This window comes from Thecamonas trahens (assembly GCF_000142905.1).
Source record: "Thecamonas trahens ATCC 50062 unplaced genomic scaffold supercont1.19, whole genome shotgun sequence".
Lineage (NCBI taxonomy): Eukaryota > Apusomonadida > Apusomonadidae > Thecamonas > Thecamonas trahens.
In genome coordinates, this window is record NW_013657661.1 from 357095 (window position 1) to 377497 (window position 20403).

At 62.7% G+C, this 20403-nt stretch overlaps 10 protein-coding genes across 12 annotated transcripts in view; 5 read left to right on the plus strand and 5 right to left on the minus strand.

Annotated features, from left to right (window-relative positions):
• Positions 1-341: 341 nt before the first annotated feature.
• Positions 342-1890, minus strand: AMSG_04940 (14-3-3 family protein epsilon; the record flags this gene model as incomplete). The annotated part of the gene is made up of 5 exons (XM_013903149.1): positions 1828-1890; positions 1505-1531; positions 983-1314; positions 707-854; positions 342-554 (listed from the first exon to the last, which is right to left on the minus strand). Exons 1-5 carry the CDS (start codon positions 1855-1857, stop codon positions 342-344), a joined length of 750 nt encoding a protein of 249 aa, XP_013758603.1. The 5' UTR covers positions 1858-1890.
• Positions 1891-1953: 63 nt separating this feature from the next.
• Positions 1954-3810, minus strand: AMSG_04941 (histone deacetylase 1). The gene is made up of 2 exons (XM_013903150.1): positions 3638-3810; positions 1954-3542 (listed from the first exon to the last, which is right to left on the minus strand). The coding sequence occupies exons 1-2, from the start codon at positions 3672-3674 to the stop codon at positions 2200-2202; spliced, it is 1380 nt and encodes a 459-aa protein (XP_013758604.1). The 5' UTR covers positions 3675-3810; the 3' UTR covers positions 1954-2199.
• A 285-nt stretch (positions 3811-4095) lies between these two features.
• AMSG_04942 (transcription factor) lies at positions 4096-5305 on the plus strand. Its single transcript, XM_013903151.1, has 2 exons — positions 4096-4159; positions 4302-5305. The coding sequence occupies exon 2, from the start codon at positions 4304-4306 to the stop codon at positions 5270-5272; it is 969 nt and encodes a 322-aa protein (XP_013758605.1). The 5' UTR covers positions 4096-4159; positions 4302-4303; the 3' UTR covers positions 5273-5305.
• Positions 5306-5483: 178 nt separating this feature from the next.
• On the plus strand, positions 5484-7116 carry AMSG_04943 (translation initiation factor eIF-2B gamma subunit). Its single transcript, XM_013903152.1, has one exon. The coding sequence runs from the start codon at positions 5500-5502 to the stop codon at positions 7015-7017; it is 1518 nt and encodes a 505-aa protein (XP_013758606.1). The 5' UTR covers positions 5484-5499; the 3' UTR covers positions 7018-7116.
• Positions 7018-8340, minus strand: AMSG_04944 (LIM-type zinc finger-containing protein; the record flags this gene model as incomplete). Its single annotated transcript, XM_013903153.1, has 2 exons — positions 7018-7546; positions 8252-8340. The coding sequence occupies 2 exons, from the start codon at positions 8338-8340 to the stop codon at positions 7045-7047; spliced, it is 591 nt and encodes a 196-aa protein (XP_013758607.1). The 3' UTR covers positions 7018-7044.
• Positions 8341-8519: 179 nt separating this feature from the next.
• AMSG_04945 (uncharacterized protein) lies at positions 8520-9929 on the minus strand (the record flags this gene model as incomplete). Its single annotated transcript, XM_013903154.1, has 1 exon — positions 8520-9929. The coding sequence occupies one exon, from the start codon at positions 9927-9929 to the stop codon at positions 8520-8522; it is 1410 nt and encodes a 469-aa protein (XP_013758608.1).
• A 1380-nt stretch (positions 9930-11309) lies between these two features.
• Positions 11310-12118, plus strand: AMSG_04946 (mannose-P-dolichol utilization defect 1 protein). Its single transcript, XM_013903155.1, has one exon. It carries the CDS (start codon positions 11347-11349, stop codon positions 12091-12093), a length of 747 nt encoding a protein of 248 aa, XP_013758609.1. The 5' UTR covers positions 11310-11346; the 3' UTR covers positions 12094-12118.
• A 101-nt stretch (positions 12119-12219) lies between these two features.
• On the plus strand, positions 12220-16394 carry AMSG_04947 (aminophospholipid ATPase). The gene has a single exon (XM_013903156.1). The coding sequence runs from the start codon at positions 12296-12298 to the stop codon at positions 16376-16378; it is 4083 nt and encodes a 1360-aa protein (XP_013758610.1). The 5' UTR covers positions 12220-12295; the 3' UTR covers positions 16379-16394.
• Positions 16395-16523: 129 nt separating this feature from the next.
• Positions 16524-17530, plus strand: AMSG_04948 (uncharacterized protein). Its single transcript, XM_013903157.1, has 2 exons — positions 16524-16624; positions 16834-17530. Exons 1-2 carry the CDS (start codon positions 16585-16587, stop codon positions 17457-17459), a joined length of 666 nt encoding a protein of 221 aa, XP_013758611.1. The 5' UTR covers positions 16524-16584; the 3' UTR covers positions 17460-17530.
• The window catches only part of AMSG_04949 (enterophilin-1), a gene marked incomplete at its 5' end in the record, with an annotated part of 22336 nt that continues 19428 nt past the window's right edge, over positions 17496-20403 (minus strand). For all 3 annotated transcript variants that reach the window (XM_013903160.1, XM_013903158.1, XM_013903159.1), the window contains one exon: positions 17496-20340. In XM_013903160.1, the coding sequence (XP_013758614.1) occupies positions 17525-20340 (2816 nt within the window). In that variant the 3' untranslated portion in view covers positions 17496-17524. The remainder of the gene's footprint in view (positions 20341-20403) is intronic.

The window sequence follows — 20403 nt, forward strand, 5'->3', positions numbered from 1 at the left end:
ACTGGGGTATAGAGCGGCTGTGTGTGTGTGATGATCCTGGGCGGGCTGTGCGGGGCATGGTGGCGTGTGTGGAGGGGTGTGGGGCGTTGTGGTTGAGGGCATGTTTGGGCGCGAATGCTGCGAGCGGACGCGGGCAACCGGTGCCAGGGACACGCGGTGTGGAAAAGAGGTTGGGGGGATGGGGATGAGGGTGACAACTGTCGAGTGTTCATGTTTCAGGCTTCCAATCAGAAGCAAGCGGGATGTGGGGAGAGTTGGTGTGGATGGGTCAAAGGCGAAGGTTGAGGAGAGTGGCTGACACTCGGACAGCTACAGCTGAAAGCACAGCTGGTGAGGGTGGCTTACTCGTCGCCGTCCTTCTCCTTCTCGTCGCCGTCCGAGCCCTGCATGTCCGAGGTCCAGAGGGTGAGGTTGTCGCGGAGCAGCTGCATGATGAGCGTCGAGTCCTTGTACGACTCCTCCGAGAGGGTGTCGAGCTCGGCGATGGCGTCGTCAAAGGCCTGCTTGGCGAGATGGCACGCGCGGTCGGGCGAGTTGAGGATCTCGTAGTAGAACTGAAGACGAGCAAGCAGTGGAAAGAAGGGTGAGTGTGTGAAGAAGGGCAAAAAAAGGAGTTGGGGGGGGGGGGGGGGGGGGGGTCAGCGGCAGGAACGCGTGCGTGGGGACGAGGGGGGAGGGGGGGCAGGCAGGGCGAGAGTGAACGTACGACCGAGAAGTTGAGGGCGAGGCCAAGGCGGATCGGGTGGGTGGGCGGGAGCTCGGTGAGGGCAATGTCCGAGGCGGCCTTGTAGGCAATGAGCGAGTTCTCGGCGGCAGCCTTGCGGCCCGAGCCGGTGGCAAACTCGGCGAGGTAGCTGTGAAAAGCGAAAAAATTAGGTGAGTACAGGTCGCGAGCCGGGGCAATATGCGGGGGGTACAGAAGGGCAGGGGGGGGGGGGGAGTGGGGGTGAGCAGGGGGGAGAGCGTAGGCAGGGTAGCGTACCGGTGGTAGTCGCCCTTCATCTTGTAGTAGAAGACGCGCGACTCGCCGGTGGTCGACGACGGGATGAGGTGGTGGTCGAGGATGTCGAGAATGTCGGCGCAGATCTTCTGCAGCTCGGCCTCGACGCGGGCACGGTAGGCGCGGATGCGCTCGACGTGCTCCTCGTTGCCCTTGGACTCCTCCTTCTGCTCGATGGAGGAGATGATGCGCCACGAGGCGCGGCGGGCACCGATGACGTTCTTGTAGGCGACCGAAAGGAGGTTGCGCTCCTCGACGGTGAGCTCGACGTCAAGCTTGGCAACAAGACCCATCGACTCGACCATCTCGTCGTACTGTGGGCGGGAGGATGTGAGGAGGGGTTCATACACTACTCACAAGGAAAGGGGAAGATGGGGGGGATGGGGGGGAAGGAGGGGGAGCGGAAGGGGGGCAGCAGCAGCACTGCTACCGTCGGCATGCCAGCGCTGCAACGGTTCGCAGCTTTGGCCGCAAAAAACGGCATTCAAAGGAACGGGAACGTACGCGCTCACTCTGCTCGGCGAGCTTGGCCTGCGGGTGGGAGGAGGGAGGAGAGCGAGAGAATCACGGAAAGAGGATGGTGAGTGCATACAGTTCGGGGAGGAGGGGCAGGCGGGGTTGGGGGGCATGGAAGCGGGTTAGGCGGCTGTATGGGTGGTGGGGGAACGTTTGCGACGGCGCCAAAAAAAGGTCCCCCAGACGCTGGGCATCGCCACTGGCCCGCATGACGGCGGTGGGTGCGGGACTTGGGTGCAGGGCGTAGCATAGGGAGCGGAGCGGTACAAGCAGACAGGGAGAGGGGGAAAGTACTCGGCATGACGACATACCATGTAAACGTTAGCGGCACGGTCGGACATCTTCGGCGTAGAGTTGAAGAGGATAGTGTGGCGTTCCCGCTTGCGTCGACGCCAGCCGCAACTAAGCGACCACTTGCTGGCAGCACGATTCGTTCGTTTCGATTCGTTCGTTCGTTTCGTTCGTTCGTTCGTTTTGTTTGATTCGTACGTTTGTTTCATTCCTTCCCGACGGTTCCGAGTGCTTTGTCCTGCTGGTTGGGCGAGTCATTTGTTCGGTTGCGGAACAAGGCGGAGGGCGTGGTTTTGATGCGAGGCAGTAAAAGGCTTGCGCGTGTGGGGAGAGTAGGTGGTTTGTTGGCTGCAGAGAGCAGGGGATGACAATGACGATGACGGGTGGAGCGGCTAGGACGAGGCGGCAGGGACGTTGGTGGGCGGGCACTCGGGCTGGAGCTCGTTCTGGAGGACGCCTTGGGCAGCTGCAGCGGGATCGTCGCGATGCTTGGCGCGGCCGCCATCGCCAAAGACAGCGTCGTCGTAGAACTCGGAGGGATGAGTGCGGATCTTGTCGTAAGTGGCCTGGGAGATGCGGATGTCGGGGTCCTCTGCGTCCTCGTCGAGCTCGCCGAGGTAGGTCTCCGGCGGGACGTCGAGCATCTGGGCGGACGGGGCTGGCTCGACCTGGTGGAGAACCTGGAGGAGGTAGGCGGTAGACTTTTCGAGCTCCTCGCGCGAGTTGAGGTTGGGCATGTTCGACGGGTCGATGTGGAGGCGGAAGTCAGGGCCGTAGTACTCGAAAAAGTCGTTGAACGGCAGCTCGTCGTCGATGGGCTCGTCAAGGAGGACTGAGGTCTCGTAGGCCCAGCAGCGGGCGACGTTGCGGATGGTGTAGCCGCCTCCGCCGAGGACAAGGAGCGGGACGTTGAACGACTTCATGTAGCGGACGCACTCGGCGTGGCCGTCGATGGTGAGGTTGAAGCACCCGAGGCGGTCGCCGGCAAGCGAGTCTGCGCCGAGCTGGAGGACGACGGCGCCGGGCTGGAAGCGCTCCATGACGGCGGCCATGATGGGCTTGAAGATCATCTCGTACGAGGCGTCGTCCATGCCGTCCTTGAGCGGAAAGTTGAGCGCGTAGTTGCGACCCTCCTGCGCGCCGATGTCGCGGAGGTCGCCGGTGCCCGGAAAGTACTCGCCGAACTTGTGGAAGGAGACGGTCATGACCCGGTCGGTGGTGTAAAAGGCCTCCTCGACGCCGTCGCCGTGGTGGATGTCGCAGTCGATGTACACGACACGCTCGTGAACCTTGAGCAGCTCCAGAATGCCAAGTACAATATCATTGACGTAGCAGAAGCCTGCAGCCTCGGACTTTTTGGCGTGGTGCAGACCGCCGGCCCAGTTGATGGCAATGTCGGCCTGCCCGTGGTTGAGCTTCATGGCGCCGGCGATGGAGCCACCGGCCGCAAGCTGGCAGAGCTCGTAGAGGCCGTCAAAAACCGGACAGTCCTCACCGACGTTGAACCGGTGCAGCTGCCGCGAGTACTCGAACATGTTCTCGGGCGTGATGAGGCGGAGAAAGTTGAGGTAGTCGTCCGAGTGGAAGCGCGACATCTCGTCGTCGGTGGCGTAGTGCGGGCGATAGATCTCCATCTTGCGGTAGAGCCCGTAGTTGAGGATGAGGTTGTGGGTCATGCCCGACCGGATCGGCTTCATCGGGTGACCAGCAGCCAGATGGAAGGTCGGGATGGCGCCTGTGTGGGGAGAGGTTAGTTTTATGGAACACACTCGAGTGAGAGAGAGGACGGGGGGGGGGGCAGGGGGGGAGAGGAGGGAAGGGGGGACGTACTGTCATAGAAGTATGCGACACGACGGGAGTTTGACATGGTGTATGTATGTGGTGTATGGGCGAGTGGTTTGTGGTGGTGGTGGCGTGTATGTGTTTGGTGTGTGTGTGTGTGGGGCGGGGGCGTGGGTTGTGAGAGAGAGTGTGTGTGTGGGCTGGTGTGGCGTGGAGTGGTGTGTGGGATCGACGACAGTCAACAGGGGCAATGGTCATTGGTAAAGTCGCTCAAGGACATCGTCAGCCAATAGGAATGGATGGGAGGAGGGGGGAGGGGGAGGGGATGGGAGGGATGTCGGTGGAGGTGGAGGTGGTGGAGGGAGGGGGGCGGGCTATGTGAGTATGTGTGTATGCGTGTGTATGTGTGGGAGTGTGGGAGGGGCCGGGGTGTGGGGCGGCGGGTGGGGGGAGGAGCCATCGCTGAACGGTTGGTTGGCTTGACTGACAGAGGGGAAGGGAGGGAGGGAGGGAGAGGGACACGTGACTGAAGAGCACAGGCAGATAGAGTGCAACACAGGATCGGGGACGGTAGGTTGGGAGAGGGACGAAGGGATGGTGCGTGTGTGTGTGCGTGTGCGTGTGCGTGTGTGGTTGTGGTTGTGGTTGTGGTGGGTGAGTGCGTGTGTCGGCTGGTGGCAATGCGTAGAATCCTTACGTGTCGGGGCGGCAGAGATGGACTACGAGGCAAAGCGGCTGGAGAACATCCGACGGAATCAGGAGATGCTCAAGTCGCTAGAGTTGGATGCGTCGATGACGGCGCTAATGGCAAACGCGATGAGGCCGGTGGCAGCCAGCCTCGCCGAGGAGCATGGGGTGGCAGCCGAGGTAGCGGCAGCGCCGGTGGTGGTGGGCAAGAAGCGGCGGCGGGCACCGGCGCCGGATGCCAAGGCGCGGCAGAAGAAGGCGCGGGAGGCGGCGGCGCCGGTGAGGCAGTCGCGGCGGATCCGATCGCAGGTCGAGGCTGGGCGCGGGGTGACGTCGTACGCCGAGGAGGCGCTCGAGGGCGAGGCGAGGCCGGTGGCGAAGCGGAGCAAGGCGTTGGACACTGTGTCGGCATCGGGCAAGTCGGAGGAGTTTGACGATGTCGAGTTTGTGACGATGGAAGAGTACTTTACAGCGCGCGGCATCGAGCCCAAGGTTCGAGTTGTGGGCAAGTACGAGGGATGGGTGAACCCGGACATTGCGGCCGAGCACGGCATTCCCGACTCGGCCAGTGATGCGTGGCGGCAGGGCGGCGGCGGGCAGTTTTCGTTTGCCAACCCGATGGGCATCGGGTCGAAGAACAAAGTCAAGGGCGCCAAGCCGCGCGGGTGGTCGTCGGCCAAGTTCTGGTCGTCCAAGCTCCTCTGCAAGAACCCGAACGCTTACTTTTACCGCCACGTCGCGCCGGGCTGCGAGCGCGCGCTCGGCGAGTGGACTCGCGCCGAGCACGAGCTCTTCATCAAGGTCGCCGCCGAGCACGGCGCCGGCAACAAGTGGGGCCTCTTTGCCTCGTACATCCCCAACCGTGTCGGCTACCAGTGCTCGGCCTACTACCGGCACGTCATGCTCAAAGAGGGCATCATCTGGGATCCGAACTGGCTGATGGCGCCTAACGGAGTCCCGCACTACTTTGGCCCGCGGGTCCGGCGGCGGTCGTAGATGCGAGATGCAGAATAAAAAATGTGGGACAGAGGTATGGGGGGGGGGGGGAGGGGGAGGGGGGAGGGGTTGCCAGCCAAGCTTCGCCGAGTCTGGCTCGTTGGCCAGCCAGTGAGCGGCAGCGAGTGCGAATGACTCGGCGAGTCGGCGAGTCAGCGAGTCAGCGAGTCGGGCAAGTGGGTGTGTTTGGTGGAGGCCGGCAGACGCAACTCGGCACCGACTTGGCCATGGCTACGACGCCCGAGGCAAGCAGCGTGAGCGAATACACGGTGGTGATTATGGCCGGGGGCAAGGCTCGCGAGTTGCACCCGCTGACGGAAGACACGGCACTGTGCATGCTCCCTGTGGCCAACCGCCCGCTCCTCTCGTACCAGCTGGAGATGCTCGCGAGGTGCGGGACGAAGCACGCCATGGTGGTGGCGTCCAAGTCGTCGGCCAAGTCCATTATGCAGTGCCTCGAGTCGTACCCTGTCCGCGGCCTGGTGGCCTCTGTCGAGGCGACCGACGACGACGCAGGCTCGGCAGACGCGCTCCGCTCGGTCGCCGACCGCATTAAGACCGACTTTGTGGTTGTCTCGGGCGACATCATCTCAGACGTCATGCTCCAGCACGTCGCCGACGTCCACCGCATGAAGGACGCCACCCTCACCATGCTCCTTGCCGCGCCGCGGTCCAAGAGGCGGCCCGGCAAGGGCGGCAAGGCCGCCGCCGCCGCCAAGGCCGCCGCCGCCGCCGCCGCCAAGGCCGCCGCAGAGGTTCCGCTCGAGGACCGCGACGTTGTCGCCCTCAACGAGGACGACTCCCGCATCGTCATGATGGCGTCGGGGGCAGACTTTGACGCCAAGGGCAAGGCTTCGATGCGCAAGTCGCTGCTCCGCCGCTACCCGCGCCTCGCCGTCTGCTCCTCGCTCATGGACACACACGTGTACTTCTTCGCCCACTGGGTCCTCGACCTGCTCGCCGAGAAGACCTCGTTCAAGTCGATCAAGGCCCACCTCGTGCCGTTCCTCATCAACAAGCAGTTCCGCCGCAAGACGCTCTCGTCGCTGGCCCATCTTGCCGCTCCGGACCTCGCCCTCATGGGCATCGAGCCGGTGGCGCTCGGCCTCGGCGGCGGCGCCGACGACTCGCTCGCTCTCCCGCAGCAGCACTTTCTCTCTCGCTCGACTGGCGGCGAGAGCGAGACGCCCAAGGCTGGTGGCGACTCGCTCTCGGCCCGCGCTCTCTCATCAGGCCAGATCTCGCCTGCAGAGGTCGCCGCAGACCTCGTCCGCTGCCACTACGTCCTCGCCACCGACGTCTACGCCCTCCGCATCAACTCGATCGAGTCGTACAAGGCTGCCAACCGCGACGTGCCCGCAAAGAACCAGGTTTGCGACCTGCGCCCGCTCATTCCGCCCTCCTCGCGGTATCAGTTTATCGCAGACTCGGTCGAACTGACCAACATCAACGCCGTCGGATCCGAGTCGTGCGTCGGCGACTCGACAACGCTCGGCGACGGCGCCACCGTCAAGAAATCCAACATCGGTGCACATTGTACCATCGGCGCCAACGTCAAGATTGTCAACTCGGTCGTCATGGACCACGTCTCCATCGCTGACGACGCCGTCATCGCAAACTCGGTCGTCTGCGAGTCCGCCACCATCGGCGCCGGCGCGCGCCTTGAGAACTACACCGTCGCTGGCGGCGCCACCATCGAGCCGGCCGCTGACCACGACGGCAACTCGTTTGTCCCGCCGTCATAACACGAGAGAAGGAGTTCAATGGATTGGTTACTCGTCAGCCTCGACCTCGGGCTCGGCCTCAGCCTCAGCCTCAGCCTCGGGCTCGGCCTCGGGCTCGGCCTCAGCCTCGGGCTCGGCAGCATCAGCAGCATCGGCCTCATCCGCGGGCTCGGCCTCAACCGCGGGCTCGGCAGCAGGCTCGGGCTCGGCAGCAGGCTCGGGCTCGGCAGCAGGCTCGGGCTCGGCAGCAGGCTCGGGCTCGGCAGCAGGCTCGGGCTCGGCAGCAGCAGCCGGGGTCGAAGTGGTAGTGGTGGTGGTAGCAGTGTCGGCCGACGCCGACGCCGCACCTGCATTAGCTCCACCGGCCTTCTTGGCACGCCACTCCTCTTCGGGCGTGGCCTTACCGAAACCTTTGGAGTAGTCGCCCTTGGAAAGGAACTGCTTCTTGAAGCACGGCTTGGAAAAGAAGGTGCCATCCATCGAGGCGTACGTCGACGGCGAGAGCTTCTTCTTGCATCCGCACGAGCAGATAAAGCAGGTCTTGTGGAGCCTGTGGCAAGAGGGAGGGGAGTGAGTGAATTGCGATTCGATCGATGGTTGCCATGATTACAATCGTCGCCATCGTCCGCTCGCACTGTTCGATACGTTCGTTGCAAATCGATCGATGGTTGCCATGATTACAATCGTCGCCATTGTCCGCTCGCACTGTTCGATACGTTCGTTGCAAATCGATCGATGGTTGCCATGATTACAATCGTCGCCATCGTCCGCTCGCACTGTTCGATACGTTCGTTGCAAATCGATCGATGGTTGCCATGATTACAATCGTCGCCATTGTCCGCTCGCACTGTTCGATACGTTCGTTGCAAATCGATCGATGGTTGCCATGATTACAATCGTCGCCATTGTCCGCTCGCACTGTTCGATACGTTCGTTGCGTCCGTTTGTGCGTTCGTTACGTTCGTTCGTTCATTGCGTCTGTTCGCCATTGCAAAGAAATTGGTCACAACGCAAAGCGACGTGGCCGACAACAGGAGGGAAGTACAAACCAGTGGCGGAGTCAGGAAGGATATAGGAGGTGCATGAAACCCCATACTTGAACCTTGCCCAACGTCATACCCGTAGATGGCGTGTGGGCGACACATGAGCACGCGGCGTGTCGTAGCCCGAGCCGCCCTTTCGGGCGAAAGGCGGGTGAGCGCAGGCCGCATGCTCACGGGTGGAGGGAATAGAGGGGAGGGAAGGGAGAACGTACACAGCACCATCAACAGTGAGCGATTCCATGGGGTATGCAGACTTGGCGCACACCGTGCACTTGGGCGATCCACCAAACACGCGCGGCATGATTGACTGAGAGTGAGGGTCAGGTATGCCTCGTTCTGGTCACGCTCGCCAAACTGGAGCTCTCGCAGATGTCACGCCAACAGCTCGCGCCACTGCACTGCGAAGTCATGCCAAGCTGTTCCATGCTCAAGATGTACTATCTAGGGCCAAGTTATTATTAAGGGTCAATGCGTGACTAGCTACATGATGGTGTATTTGTACTCGTCCGCCGATGGGCCATCCCAGACCGAAGGAACTGGGGCCAGCGTCGGTGGCGGGAAACGCCCGCCGAGGCCGAGGGTGAAGCCAATCTTGAAGAAACTCGCCGCGATGGGAAGCGGGAGGTAGTTGTCGGTATCCGAGCCGGCCGTATATTCATGAACCACCACGACTTGGCAGCCTCGCATCCGCGCCAGCGTGATGTAAATGCCTGAGCTGTTGAGCGGATCATTGTGAGCAAAGACACGCTCAGGGTAGATGTAGATGAGCACCGTGTCTGGTCTCGCGAACATCATGTTGATCATGCCCGCACCCGAGACGCCGATGATGACCGTTGCCCGGCGGACTGCAGCCGCGATGTCCTTTACGGACACCGCCGCAAAGTCAACAGCTTCGACAGAGACTCCGGAGCTCTCGAGCCAGGTCATCATGGCCTCCTTCACACCCGGGCCCCACCTACGCCCATTCGCAGCATGTTGGCGGGAGATAATGAGCACGTGATGCTCGGTGCGCGGCTCGGCCAGTCGCTCCAGATCAAGTTCTGTAAGACCTGAACGCGATCCTGGCGTCTTCGCACCCTCCACTCCGAGCGCCGGCTCGAGCGGCTCGCCGGTGGCAACATAATAGTACCAGCGCGAAAAGTACGAGAGCACCTTCGTCGACTTGACTGTAAAACGAATGCCAGCGTTGAGATCAAGTGCCGTGGCCTGGCCGGCAACCACCCGCGCGAAGCAGTGCGATGGATCCGGCTCTGTGATGATCTCGTCCGCCAGATGTGGGAGCAGCCCGAGCAGGGTAGGCCCGGCCGAATGATCTCCGATTGAAGTGACCCAATAGGCGATGATGACCTTAGTCGTGTTGACCCGACAAGCCTCGGGCCAGCTGTCGTCACATTGCAACAGTGACGGATCGTCGAGCTCATAGAGCGTGCCGAACGTTCGCATAAAGCCGTTGTGAAAGTCATGCCAGAAAGTGTTGGTCCAGGGTTCATGGGCCACAAAGAGGGTGCGGTTGTCGGGGATGGTGCACGATGAGCCGGAAAAGCCGACGTCGACGAGGAGGCCCTCGTGCCATTCCGCAATCCCGACCTTGCCCAAGCGCTGTGGAGCGGGATCGCCTTCGTTGGTTGCCGACAGCGGCGGCTGGGCGTTGATCGTCACAGTCGCACCCCTATAGTCCAACGAGTTCGAGATCGATGCGCCTACATTGAACGCGAGGCACGCCGCTGTAGATTCATGGATGAGGTACGGGAGATCCTCCGGGACCACCACAGCGCAGCACGAAACTGGCTCGCCAGCAGTCTCGATTACTGAGCGGGTGATGCTGACTCCTGCAAACCCAGTGAAGTTGAGCAGCTCGCCAACATCATGTGTGCCGAGCTCGCCGACCATCGGCAGGGCAAGAGAGCATGTCGCGGCCGGGTTGCGAAACGTGGCGTGCGGGGTATAGTCGGAGAAAGTAAAGCGAGAGATATTGATTGGCACAAAAGGTGACGGTTGCGGTGGTGGGGAGGGAGGCGGAGGTGGCGATGGTGGAGGCGGCGGTGGTGGTGATGGTGGAGGCGGAGGTGGCGATGGTGGAGGCGGCGGTGGTGGTGATGGAGGCGGCGGCGGTGGTGATGGAGGAGGCGGCGACCGCGCCAGGGTTGTTGTTCTTCCGCCGACCCAGTGCCCTATTGGGGTCACAGACATGTCGAAGCCACCAAGCCCATACATCACGAGCAAGGCTATGTTGAAGGCAACCGCCAGTTGCACATACCGCATGCCGCGCATCCCCTATCTGCTCAATGCGGCTGGTCAGTGTGAGTGGGTAGGCGGTGCGAGTCGAGCCATCCCTGCATTATTGCGACACTTGTGGCATGCATGCACATACAGCGAGAGTTGAGGAGGTGGAATGGGGGAGGGGGGATGGTGTGTTTGCATGTGTGTGTGTGTGTGTGGGGGGGGTGGAGCTGTACAAGCATGTACGTACTGGCGTGTGAAGAAAGTACGTGTATGTGAATGTGTGTGTGTGTATCCGGGTGTTTCTATTCTCTGGGTGGTGGAGTGAACGACGGGCAACTGGTTGTTGTGAGAAATATGGCATGCAACACAAAACAGCTACACATTGTGGGTTAAGAGGGCAACTCGCCCAGACGCCAGACGGTCCTCCCCCCCCCCGATGACGCAGGTTTTCTGAATTACGATAGTGCATAGTGTAACAGGTCCATTCCTTAGGAGTAATGTCTCATCGAGTCGACAATGCCTATGGTAGGGGGAGGCGGGGGGGGGTGGCTGTTTCGAGGGGGGGGGGGGGGGTCAAAGTCGCGGCAACCAGCCTGTTTGATCTCTTTCTCGCCTCCACCTTGCCACCATGGACACAGATGACAGCACTATGTATATGAATATGCTAGGCTTGTTGCAGGGAACACAACCATGTGTATGGATGGACGATGCGCGCACGTTCACACATCCCGCCCGTCATCCCCACCCTGCCGTCTCGCTGCCACCCTTGAAGCCTGCCTCTCAATCGGTATTCATTGAGCTGGGCATGATGGCACCCGCTCCCTCGTGCTTGTTTGAGGTTGCCACTGCGTGCGCCTGGTTAGTTCTGCCCTACTACATCGGCCTGCCTTGGGAGGGTCAACCTAGAAATTCTCGATGTGGGATCGTGCTGCCTTGCCTCGGTGCTCTTTCGCGTCGGGCCGCCACCTCGCCACGCCGCCGACCGAACCACCGCTCGCGGTGCCCCCTTCCCCCCACCCTACCCTACCCCACCCTTTCCCCGACCACTCCTCACTCTTCACTCTCCAAACCAGCCTGTCTAGCCATGTACACCTGGGGACTCGTGATCGGACTCGTGGCAGCGCTGGCTGTGGTCTCTGTCGCCGGCGCCCCGCTCCCGGTCATCGGCATGGAGCTGTCCGAGGTCAAGGTGCTCGTCTCACAGGTCCTGGGGCTGGCCATTGTGGCCGGCTCGGTCATTCTTAAGCTTCCGCAGGTTATCAACATTGTCCGCGCTGGTTCGGTGGCAGGCATCTCGGGCCTCTCGTTCTACCTCGACGTGGCAGTCTTCGCTATTACCACCACCTACAACGTGCTCGAGGGCAACCCGTTTTCTACCTATGGAGAGGCCGCCATCATCCTCGCCCAGAACCTTGTCCTCGTCGTCATGTACTGGCACTACGCCGCACCGCCGGTCGCGTGGTCTGAGCGTATCGCCGTCTCGGTCTTTGGCGCTGCGCTCGTCTATGGTATGATCGTCCTCCCGGCTGACCTCCGCTGGATCCTCCCGCTCTCCACCATCCCCTCGGCCTGCGCCGCCCGCATCCCTCAGATCATCGCCAACTTTGCCAACGGCCATACCGGCCCGCTCTCGCTCATCACCTTTTTCCTCAACTTTGGCGGCTCGCTCGCCCGCGTCTTTACCACTCTCACCCAGGTCAACGACGTCTGGCTCGTTCTCGGCTTTATCATCGGCACCGTTCTCAACGGCGTCATCGTCGTCCAGATCATCGCCTACTGGTCCCGCACCAAGGCTGTCCTCGCCGCCGACGCTGCCGCCAAGACCAAGTAGAAGTGAATCGAAAAGCCGTCCCCCATCCAGCCGCCCAGCCCCTTGCCCCGGTCACGCTCCGGTGGCAGAACACCGCGCCCACTGCCCTCCCCCTCCCCCACCCCACCTCCCCCCCCCCCCCCCACAAAAAACACACAACCGCACACAACGACCACCCCAACCACTCCTCCATCCCCACCCCGCCCCCATCATTCCGCTTTCCATGTCCGGATTATCCACGCCCTCGCAGGTCACCGGCATCCGGACGGTCAAGTCGCACCTGGCCCTGGACTCGCTCGACCCGCCACCGCACGACCTGCCTGCCCTCTCCATCCTCCATCCACCGGCTCCACGGACGGTATTTGATCCTCCAACACCCCCACCCACTCCGCCGCCAACCTCGCCGCTCTCTTCCACCAGCTCGCTGCTTCCGCTGGAAGAGCCCGACCGCTCCTCGCCTCGCAGCCGTCTCGACACCGCTCGCCTCGCGCCGGCGGCCACCACCACCGCTGTCGCGACGGCTACTACCGCCGCCTCGGCAGTCATCGCACCGCTTCTTGTCCCACACGCGCTTGTCGCAGCTGTGTGGTTCGTTCCAGCTGTGGTTGTCACCGCTGCTGCATCGGTCGTCTCAGCCCAGGCCTCGGCGGGCACCATCGATCCGCTTGTCCTCGCCACCTCGGCGCGCAACGCTGCCGCGCTTGGGTTGGGCCTCGCACTGGGCATTTGGCTCACCGGCCTTGTTGCTACCAACACCGTGCTCGCCATCGACTGCTCCCGCCCGGGCCTGGCCTCGCCGGAAGTCTGCAGCCAGGCGCCGCTCATGTGGACCGCCATTGTCGCTGCAGGCTGGGTCCTCCCTTCCCTCGTCGTCGCGCCGCTCAGCTATCGCCTTCTTGCTGCAGCTCGAAGGCTGAGCGCTGAGCACGGCCGACTCGCATCGCGGCCCAACGCAGCGCCCAAGTTTTTGTCGTTCCGAGCCTGGTTCGTAGCAGTCCGCGCGGGCCGCGCGGGCGCGCTTGACACCAATGCTCGTCGCAGTGCCCATGGCTCGCCACGCGCCGACGCGCCGCGGACGGTGGCTGTTAGCAAGCGACCAGGCGGGAACTACCCCGACAACGCGGTCTCATCGACCAAGTACACCTTGCTCTCGTTTGTGCCGCGGAACTTGATGGAGCAGTTCTCGCGGTTTATGAATGTCTACTTTCTGCTCATCGCCACGCTCCAGCTCAACCCGACTCTGGCGCCGGTCAACCCGCTCACCACGTGGATCCCTCTCATTCTCATCTTTACCGCCTCGGCAGTCCGCGAAGCGTTCGACGACATCGAGCGGGCGCGCCGCGACGCCGCGGTCAACGCCCGCCCGGTCCTGGTCGCGTCTGGGCCTGACTGGGCGTCAGTTCCCTCGCGCCGGCTCCATGTTGGCTCGCTCGTTCTCCTCCACCAGGACGAGCTCGTGCCAGCTGATCTGGTCGTCCTTGCCACGTCGGCGCCCAATGGCTCTGCCGCTTTTGTCGAGACTGCTAACCTCGACGGCGAGACCGACCTCAAGGCTCGCGCTGCGCCTCCCGCCACCTCGGCTCGACTCACCTCGCGCGGCGACTCGCCTGATCCGCGACTGTGGGACGACGTTGTCGTCACCGCGCCGGCTCCAGACCCCCACCTCTACGCCTTTGACGCCCAGCTCGTCGTCACACCGCACGACGCCGATGCCGGAGACTCGTCCGACGCCGCACTCATTCCACTCACTCCCGACTCACTTCTCTTGCAGGGATCGGTGCTCAAGCAGGTTGCGTTTGCCGTCGGTGTCGTTGTTTACACTGGGTGCGAGACCAAGCTGGCCAACAACAAGTCGCCTCCGCGCGGCAAGACGACTGCCCTTGACGATGCCATCAACAGCTTCACCCGGACCATTTTTTGCATCCAGCTTGCAGCGGCGGTCGTCCTTGGCTTTGCCGGCAACGCGACCAAGGCCGTGCTTGCGCCGCGTGCGCTGTACCTGGCCTACCCTGCGTCCGAGTGGAGTCAGCTCTCGCCGTGGGCATCGGTGGTCCTCCCGCTCCGCTTCCTGCTTCTCATCTCGTACATGATTCCTATCTCGCTCAAGATCACACTCGAGATGCTCAAGACCTTTTACGCCGCGCTCATTGGATGGGATCTTGCGCTCTACCACGCTGAGACCGATACGCCCGCCGCCGCAGTCTCGACTGGCCTCGCGGAAGACCTCGGCGTCATCACCCACGTCCTCACCGACAAGACTGGAACGCTGACCAACAACGAAATGGCGCTCGACTCGCTCGCCTGGGACGGCCTTGTCTATCACACCAGCCACGAGCAGCCGGCCCTGGTCTCGGCCCTCGACAACGGAGTTCACGCAGCGCTTGGCCTCGTGACTGCCATGGCAGTCTGCCATAATGCAGTCCCACTGGGCTCGGACGCATACGCGCACTCACGGGATTTAGGCCAGCTCTCGTGGTCGGCGGCGTCGCCGGACGAAGAGGCATTGGTGGCCGGCGCTGCAGGCCTCGGGTACGTGTGCGTGAGACGGTCTGCGCCGCCGGACTCTGCTCGTGGATGGTTGCTGGATGTCCATGCCCGGGCCGCCATCGGCACCTCGGAGCCACTCATCCAACCTGTTGCTGTTGTGGCTCACCTCGCGTTTTCATCAGAGCGCAAGCGGTCGGGCGTGCTAGTCCGCTTTGAGCCATCGGTAGCTGAGCGCGGGCCGCTTGCCGGCGGCCTCGCGGCTTTCGGTGAGTATGTGCTCTTTGTCAAGGGTGCCGACTCGAGCGTCTTTCCGCGGCTTCGCGCCGCCGACTCTTCTGCCGCCGAGCGACTGGAAGGCTCACTTCTGCGGTTCGGCACTGCCGGTCTGCGGACGTTGGTGTACGGCTATCGGGTTGTGCCGCGCGTCGAGGCCGAGCAGTGGCTGGCTGGCCTCGATGCGGCACGAGCTTCGATGAGGCACCGGGCGCAGCGAGTGGCGGCTACGTACGCTGCGCTTGAGCGCGGGCTGACGCTCCTCGGCGCATCAGCGGTGGAGGACAAGCTCCAGGAGGGCGTGCCCGAAACTATTGCCCAGCTCCGAAAGGCCGGCATTCGGTTCTGGATGCTGACCGGCGACAAGGAGTCGACAGCACGGCAAATTGCGATCTCGTGCAACTTGGTCGGTAACCACGGGGCAGCGGTAGTGCCGCTCACAAGCATTGCGCGTGCGCCGAACGAGGTCCATGCCATTCTTGGCGAGGCGTCGCGGAACATGGGACCGGAGACATCGCTCGTCATCGACGGCGCGTCGCTGCGGATTGTACTGAGCTCTGCGCGCGAGTACTTCGTGCGGCTGGCGCTGTCGGCGGCAGCCGTGGTCTGCTGTCGCATGTCGCCAGACCAAAAGGCCGAGCTAGTGCGTGAGGTGCAGGCTTTAGGGCGCGGAGCACGGACGCTGGCCATCGGTGATGGCGGCAACGATGTGGCCATGCTCCAGGCTGCTGCGGTCGGCGTCGGCATCTCGGGACGCGAGGGCCTGCAGGCCGCACGAGCGGCCGACTACGCTGTGGCGCAGTTCCGGTTCCTCGGACGGCTGCTTCTTGTCCACGGGCGATATGCTTACACTCGGACAGCCTACGTGGCTCAGTACTGCTTCTACAAGTCGATCTACCTCTGCTCGGTCCAGGTCTTCTACAATGGACTTGCTGGCTACTCGGGCATCTCGTACTTCAACACCTTTGCGCTCACGCTCTACAACGTGGCCATCACCGGGCTGCCGATCCTTTCGTATGCCCTCGACCGCGACGTGCCGATTGCACTTGCGATGGCAAATCCCGGCCTCTACCAGCACCGACTTCCGTGCTCGGTGGCATCGCTCACGCGGTGGATGGGCCTCGGCGTGGCACAAGGCGGCGTGGCGCTTGGTGTAGCGCTGCTCGGCGCTGGCCATGTCGGGTTTGACGCCGTCTCGATGGTCACCTACTCGATCCTAGTCCTTGTCACCCTTGCCATGCTCAGCATTGGCCTCCGCGCGCCCAACGCCATCCACGCCAGTGTCCTCGGCGCCACGCTCCTCACCTATTTCGTCCTCGTCTCGATCTACTCGTCCATTCCTCGGCTCGCGTTTTTTGGCACCATGGGCCGACTCGCCACCGAGCCTACAGTCTGGCTCTCTGTCGTCCTCGGCACGTCCATCTCCCTTATCCTCCCCGCTCTCCAGGTCGGACTCCAACGGCGGCGAGTCGCACCTGTGGGCAACAGCAGCGATGGCAACAGTGACGGCGCGAGCACGCGACTTTTGCCGATGTCGATGTCATAAATAGAAAACTTCCATATGTGTCGTCTGCAGTCTGCAAGTAGTGGACGTGGCGATGGGGGCATGGTGGCTGTGACGGCGGAGGTGGTCCGTCCGTTCCAAACTGTCTGACACTTGCTCACTCCACTCGCCGTGGAACTCCACCACCACCACCACCACCACCACCACCACCACCCCACTCCCTCCCCAGGACTCACCAACAAGGGATCATGGGTGGCTCATCGTCCAAGCATTCAAAGCTCTTTGACAGTATGTGTGTGCGAGTGAGAAGGGGGAGGGGGGGGGGGGGGGGGGGGTGAGGGGCGAGCGGGTGCCTGACGCCTGACTCTGTCGCCTCCTTGCTAGCTCACTGCTGCCACTGGGCATGACATCTCATCAGCCACCAGCCACCAGCAGCCACCACCACCACCACCACCACCACCACCACCACCAAGCACTCACCATGACCATCGCCGTAGAACTCTTCGCAAATGCCATCGATCTCATCAGGCAGTCGGCACACTCGCACGAGCTGGATAGGGTAATGGAGGCGGCGATGGAAGGCGATACAGAGGCGGTCGAGCAGCTGCGCCACGAGCAGCAGGAGAAGGCCATGGAGATGAATCGGGCGGTGCTAATGGAGCTGTGGAACGAGTTTGATGAAAATGGCGACGGCGTACTGTCACGTGAGGAGAACCGGAGGCTGGTTCACCAGTACCTCGTCGCCTCCAAGATCCACCTGCCCAAGGTCATGGAGGAGTCGCTGCGGGTCTCGATGGAGCTGGGCCTGAGCGCGATCGAGGCCCAGGATCCAAGCATGGCGCATGACATGCGCAAGGAGCTCAAGGCTGTGATGAAGACCATCAAGAAGGATTTGACTGCAGGCGTGGTCTCCGTCCTCGACGAAATCCTAGCCAACGTCGACGAGACCGCAGACGCCCTGCTTGCCGAGATGGACATCGACGGCGACGGCCAAGTCGACCGCGAGGAGTTTATCACCAAGTTCCTCGCCGCCACCTCGGCAGTCATCAAGCCGGAGCGGTTCCAAGCGGCCACGTCGTCAGCCATGGCTGCTGCTAACGAGGCGCTGCACGGCGAAGAGTAACTCCTCACCGACGATGTACTCGCTTCACCCTCAAGCGGCTTTCCTTCAGCTTTAAAATCTACTTCTCAGCCGCGGTGCTGATGTGAGCTGTGGCGTGGGCCCGGGCCACGGAGCGGCGACGAGAGGTTGGGGCCGATGTTAGACCGCGTTGATGGCACGATGTAGCGGACAGGCGAGGAGACCGGGACCGGAACGGCAACCGGGACGGCAATATACTTGGTCTCAGTCTTGGTCTTTCCGGTCTTGGTCCGGGACGACGACGACGACTTTGACTTTGACGTCGATGAGGCGCGCGAGCGGGAGCGGGCCTTGGGTGGCGTCGACGGGCGCGACCGGCGCTTCGATCCGCTGGTCTTGCGGGCCGAGCGGCGGATCGGCTCCTCTGAAGTCGAGAGCGAGGTCGAGAGTGAGGTCGAGAGCGACGATTCGTCGTCAACGGTTGCCCGCGACGGAATTGGCGGTGGCGACGCAAAGAATGGCGGCGTGGCAAGGTATGGCGGCATCGGTGAGGCGTAGCGGCCGCGCATGTACATGTCAGTGCGCGGCGGCGGTGAAGCATACGAGCCCATAGATGCAAGCGATGAGACCCTGCGGTGCGGAACGGTCGACATCGACGACGGCGTCTCGGTCGAGTACACAACCAGGGCTCGCGAGTCAATGCTCGACTCGGTTTGAGGCGTTGCGCTCGGCGCTGACACTGGCCGCTCGCGGCGGAGCGGAGTGTCCGGTGCGTCGGCCAGGCTTGGAACGGCAGACTGCATCTCGATGAGGGCATCGAGCTGGGCCTGGAGCTGGCGCGACTCGGCCTGAGCCAGACTCAACTCGTTGCGCATGCGCTCGCGCTCGAGCACATCCCAATGGACCACATCCTCCTTCCCTGACGCGTACAGCTCTTCCTCCAGGTCGGCGATGCGCTTGCGCAGCTCCTGCTCTACGATCTGTTCGAACAAGACTTCGGTGTCGGAGATGAGGTGCGACGACTGCAGCGTCGACGGAAGAACGGTGTCAAGCAGCTCGTTTCGCTGCGACAGGAGCTCGTTGTAGGAGGCGCGCAGGTTGTCGAGCTCGCTGCTGAGATCCTCGTTGGCGCCTTCAGACGTCGCTAGCGTCTCCTGTACGTCGGCCAGCTGGCTGGTCAGAAGCTCCTTGGACGAGGTGAGGAGCGCAGCACGCTCGCGCTCGCGCTCAAGCTCGGTCTGCAGCTCGGAGAGACGCTTGTCGCGCGACTTGGCAGCAGCAGCGGCAGCCTTTTTGGCGGCAGAAAGCTCCGACTCAAGGTCCATGTTTGCATCAATAAGAGCGTCGAGCCGGCTCTGAAGATCCGCGGCGCGGGCCTCGGCAGATGCAACAGCACGTTCAACCTCATCGCGCGAGACGCGCTCCGGGGAGAGCAGCTCGCGGGTGAGCGAGGTCGTGGCGTTGGTTAGCGACGAGTGCTCAGCGGTAAGCTTGTCGACATCCTGGCGGAGGAGAACGCGCTCCGAGTTGCAGACAGTGAGTGCCGCCACAGAATCGGCAAGCTCCGTCTCGAGCTCAGCAACACGAGTGCGGAGCGATGCAGCCTCGGCACGAGCTTCTAGAAGTTTTTCGACGGTCGTCTCGACAGTGGAACCTTCCGTGGTCCGGGCATCAAGCGCAGCACGGAGCGCCGCAGCATCGGCCACAGCAAGATCACGCTCGGCCTTGGTGTCAAGCAGCTGGCGGAGCGTCGACTCGACCCCAGAGGTATCTGCGAGCGCGGCGCGGAGCGCGGCGAGTTCGGCGACGGCCTCGTCACGCTCGACAGAAGCAGCTGCAAGCTGATCGCGCAAGGCGTCGGCGTCCTCAACCAGCTCGTCGCGAAGCACGTCGAGTTGGCCACGGAACGCATCGAGCTCCAAATGGAGGTCGCGTACGTCGGTGCGGGCGGCGTCACGCTCAGCCGAGGCAGCAGCAAGCTGGCTTTGGAGCGAGTCGAGTTGCTCGTAAGTGTCGGCAGTCTCGGCTTCAAGAGCCTCGAGCCTGATTTGAACGGCATCAGCGCCCGCGCGAGCAATGTCACGCTCAGAGGTTGTAGTCTCAACTTGGTTGCGGAGTGCGTTGGCGTCAGCACGAGCAAGGTCGCGCTCGGTAGTGGCAGCTTCGAGCTGCTCACGCAGTCCGTCAGTGTCAGCACCGATCTGCTCGCGGAGAGCATCGAGTTCGGTACGCAGCCCATCGGCATCAGCACGAGCAAGGTCGCGCTCGGTAGTGGCAGCTTCGAGCTGCTCACGCAGTCCGTCAGTGTCAGCACCGATCTGCTCGCGGAGAGCATCAAGTTCGGTACGCAGCCCATCGGCATCAGCACGAGCAAGGTCGCGCTCGGTAGTGGCAGCTTCGAGCTGCTCACGCAGTCCGTCAGTGTCAGCATCGAGCTGTTCGCGGAGAGTATCGAGTTCAGTACGCAGCCCATCGGCATCGGCACGGGCAAGGTCGCGCTCGGTAGTGGCAGCTTGAAGCTGCTCGCGAAGTGCATCAATCTCAGTCCTCAGCCCATCGGCATCAGCACAAGCAGCATCGCGCTCGGTGACAGCAGCTTCGAGCTGCTCGCGCAGTCCGTCAGTGTCAGCACCGAGCTGTTCGCGGAGAGTATCGAGTTCGGTACGCAGCCCATCGGCATCAGCACGAGCAGCATCGCGCTTGGTGGCGGCAGCATCGAGCTGCTCGCGAAGTACATCGAGCTGTTCGCGGAGAGTATCGAGTTCGGTACGCAGCCCATCGGCATCAGCACGAGCAGCATCGCCCTTGGTGGCGGCAGCATCGAGCTGCTCGCGAAGTACATCGAGCTGTTCGCGGAGAGTATCGAGTTCAGTACGCAGCCCATCGGCATCAGCACGAGCAAGGTCGCGCTCGGTAGTGGCAGCTTCGAGCTGCTCACGCAGTCCGTCAGTGTCAGCACCGATCTGCTCGCGGAGAGCATCAAGTT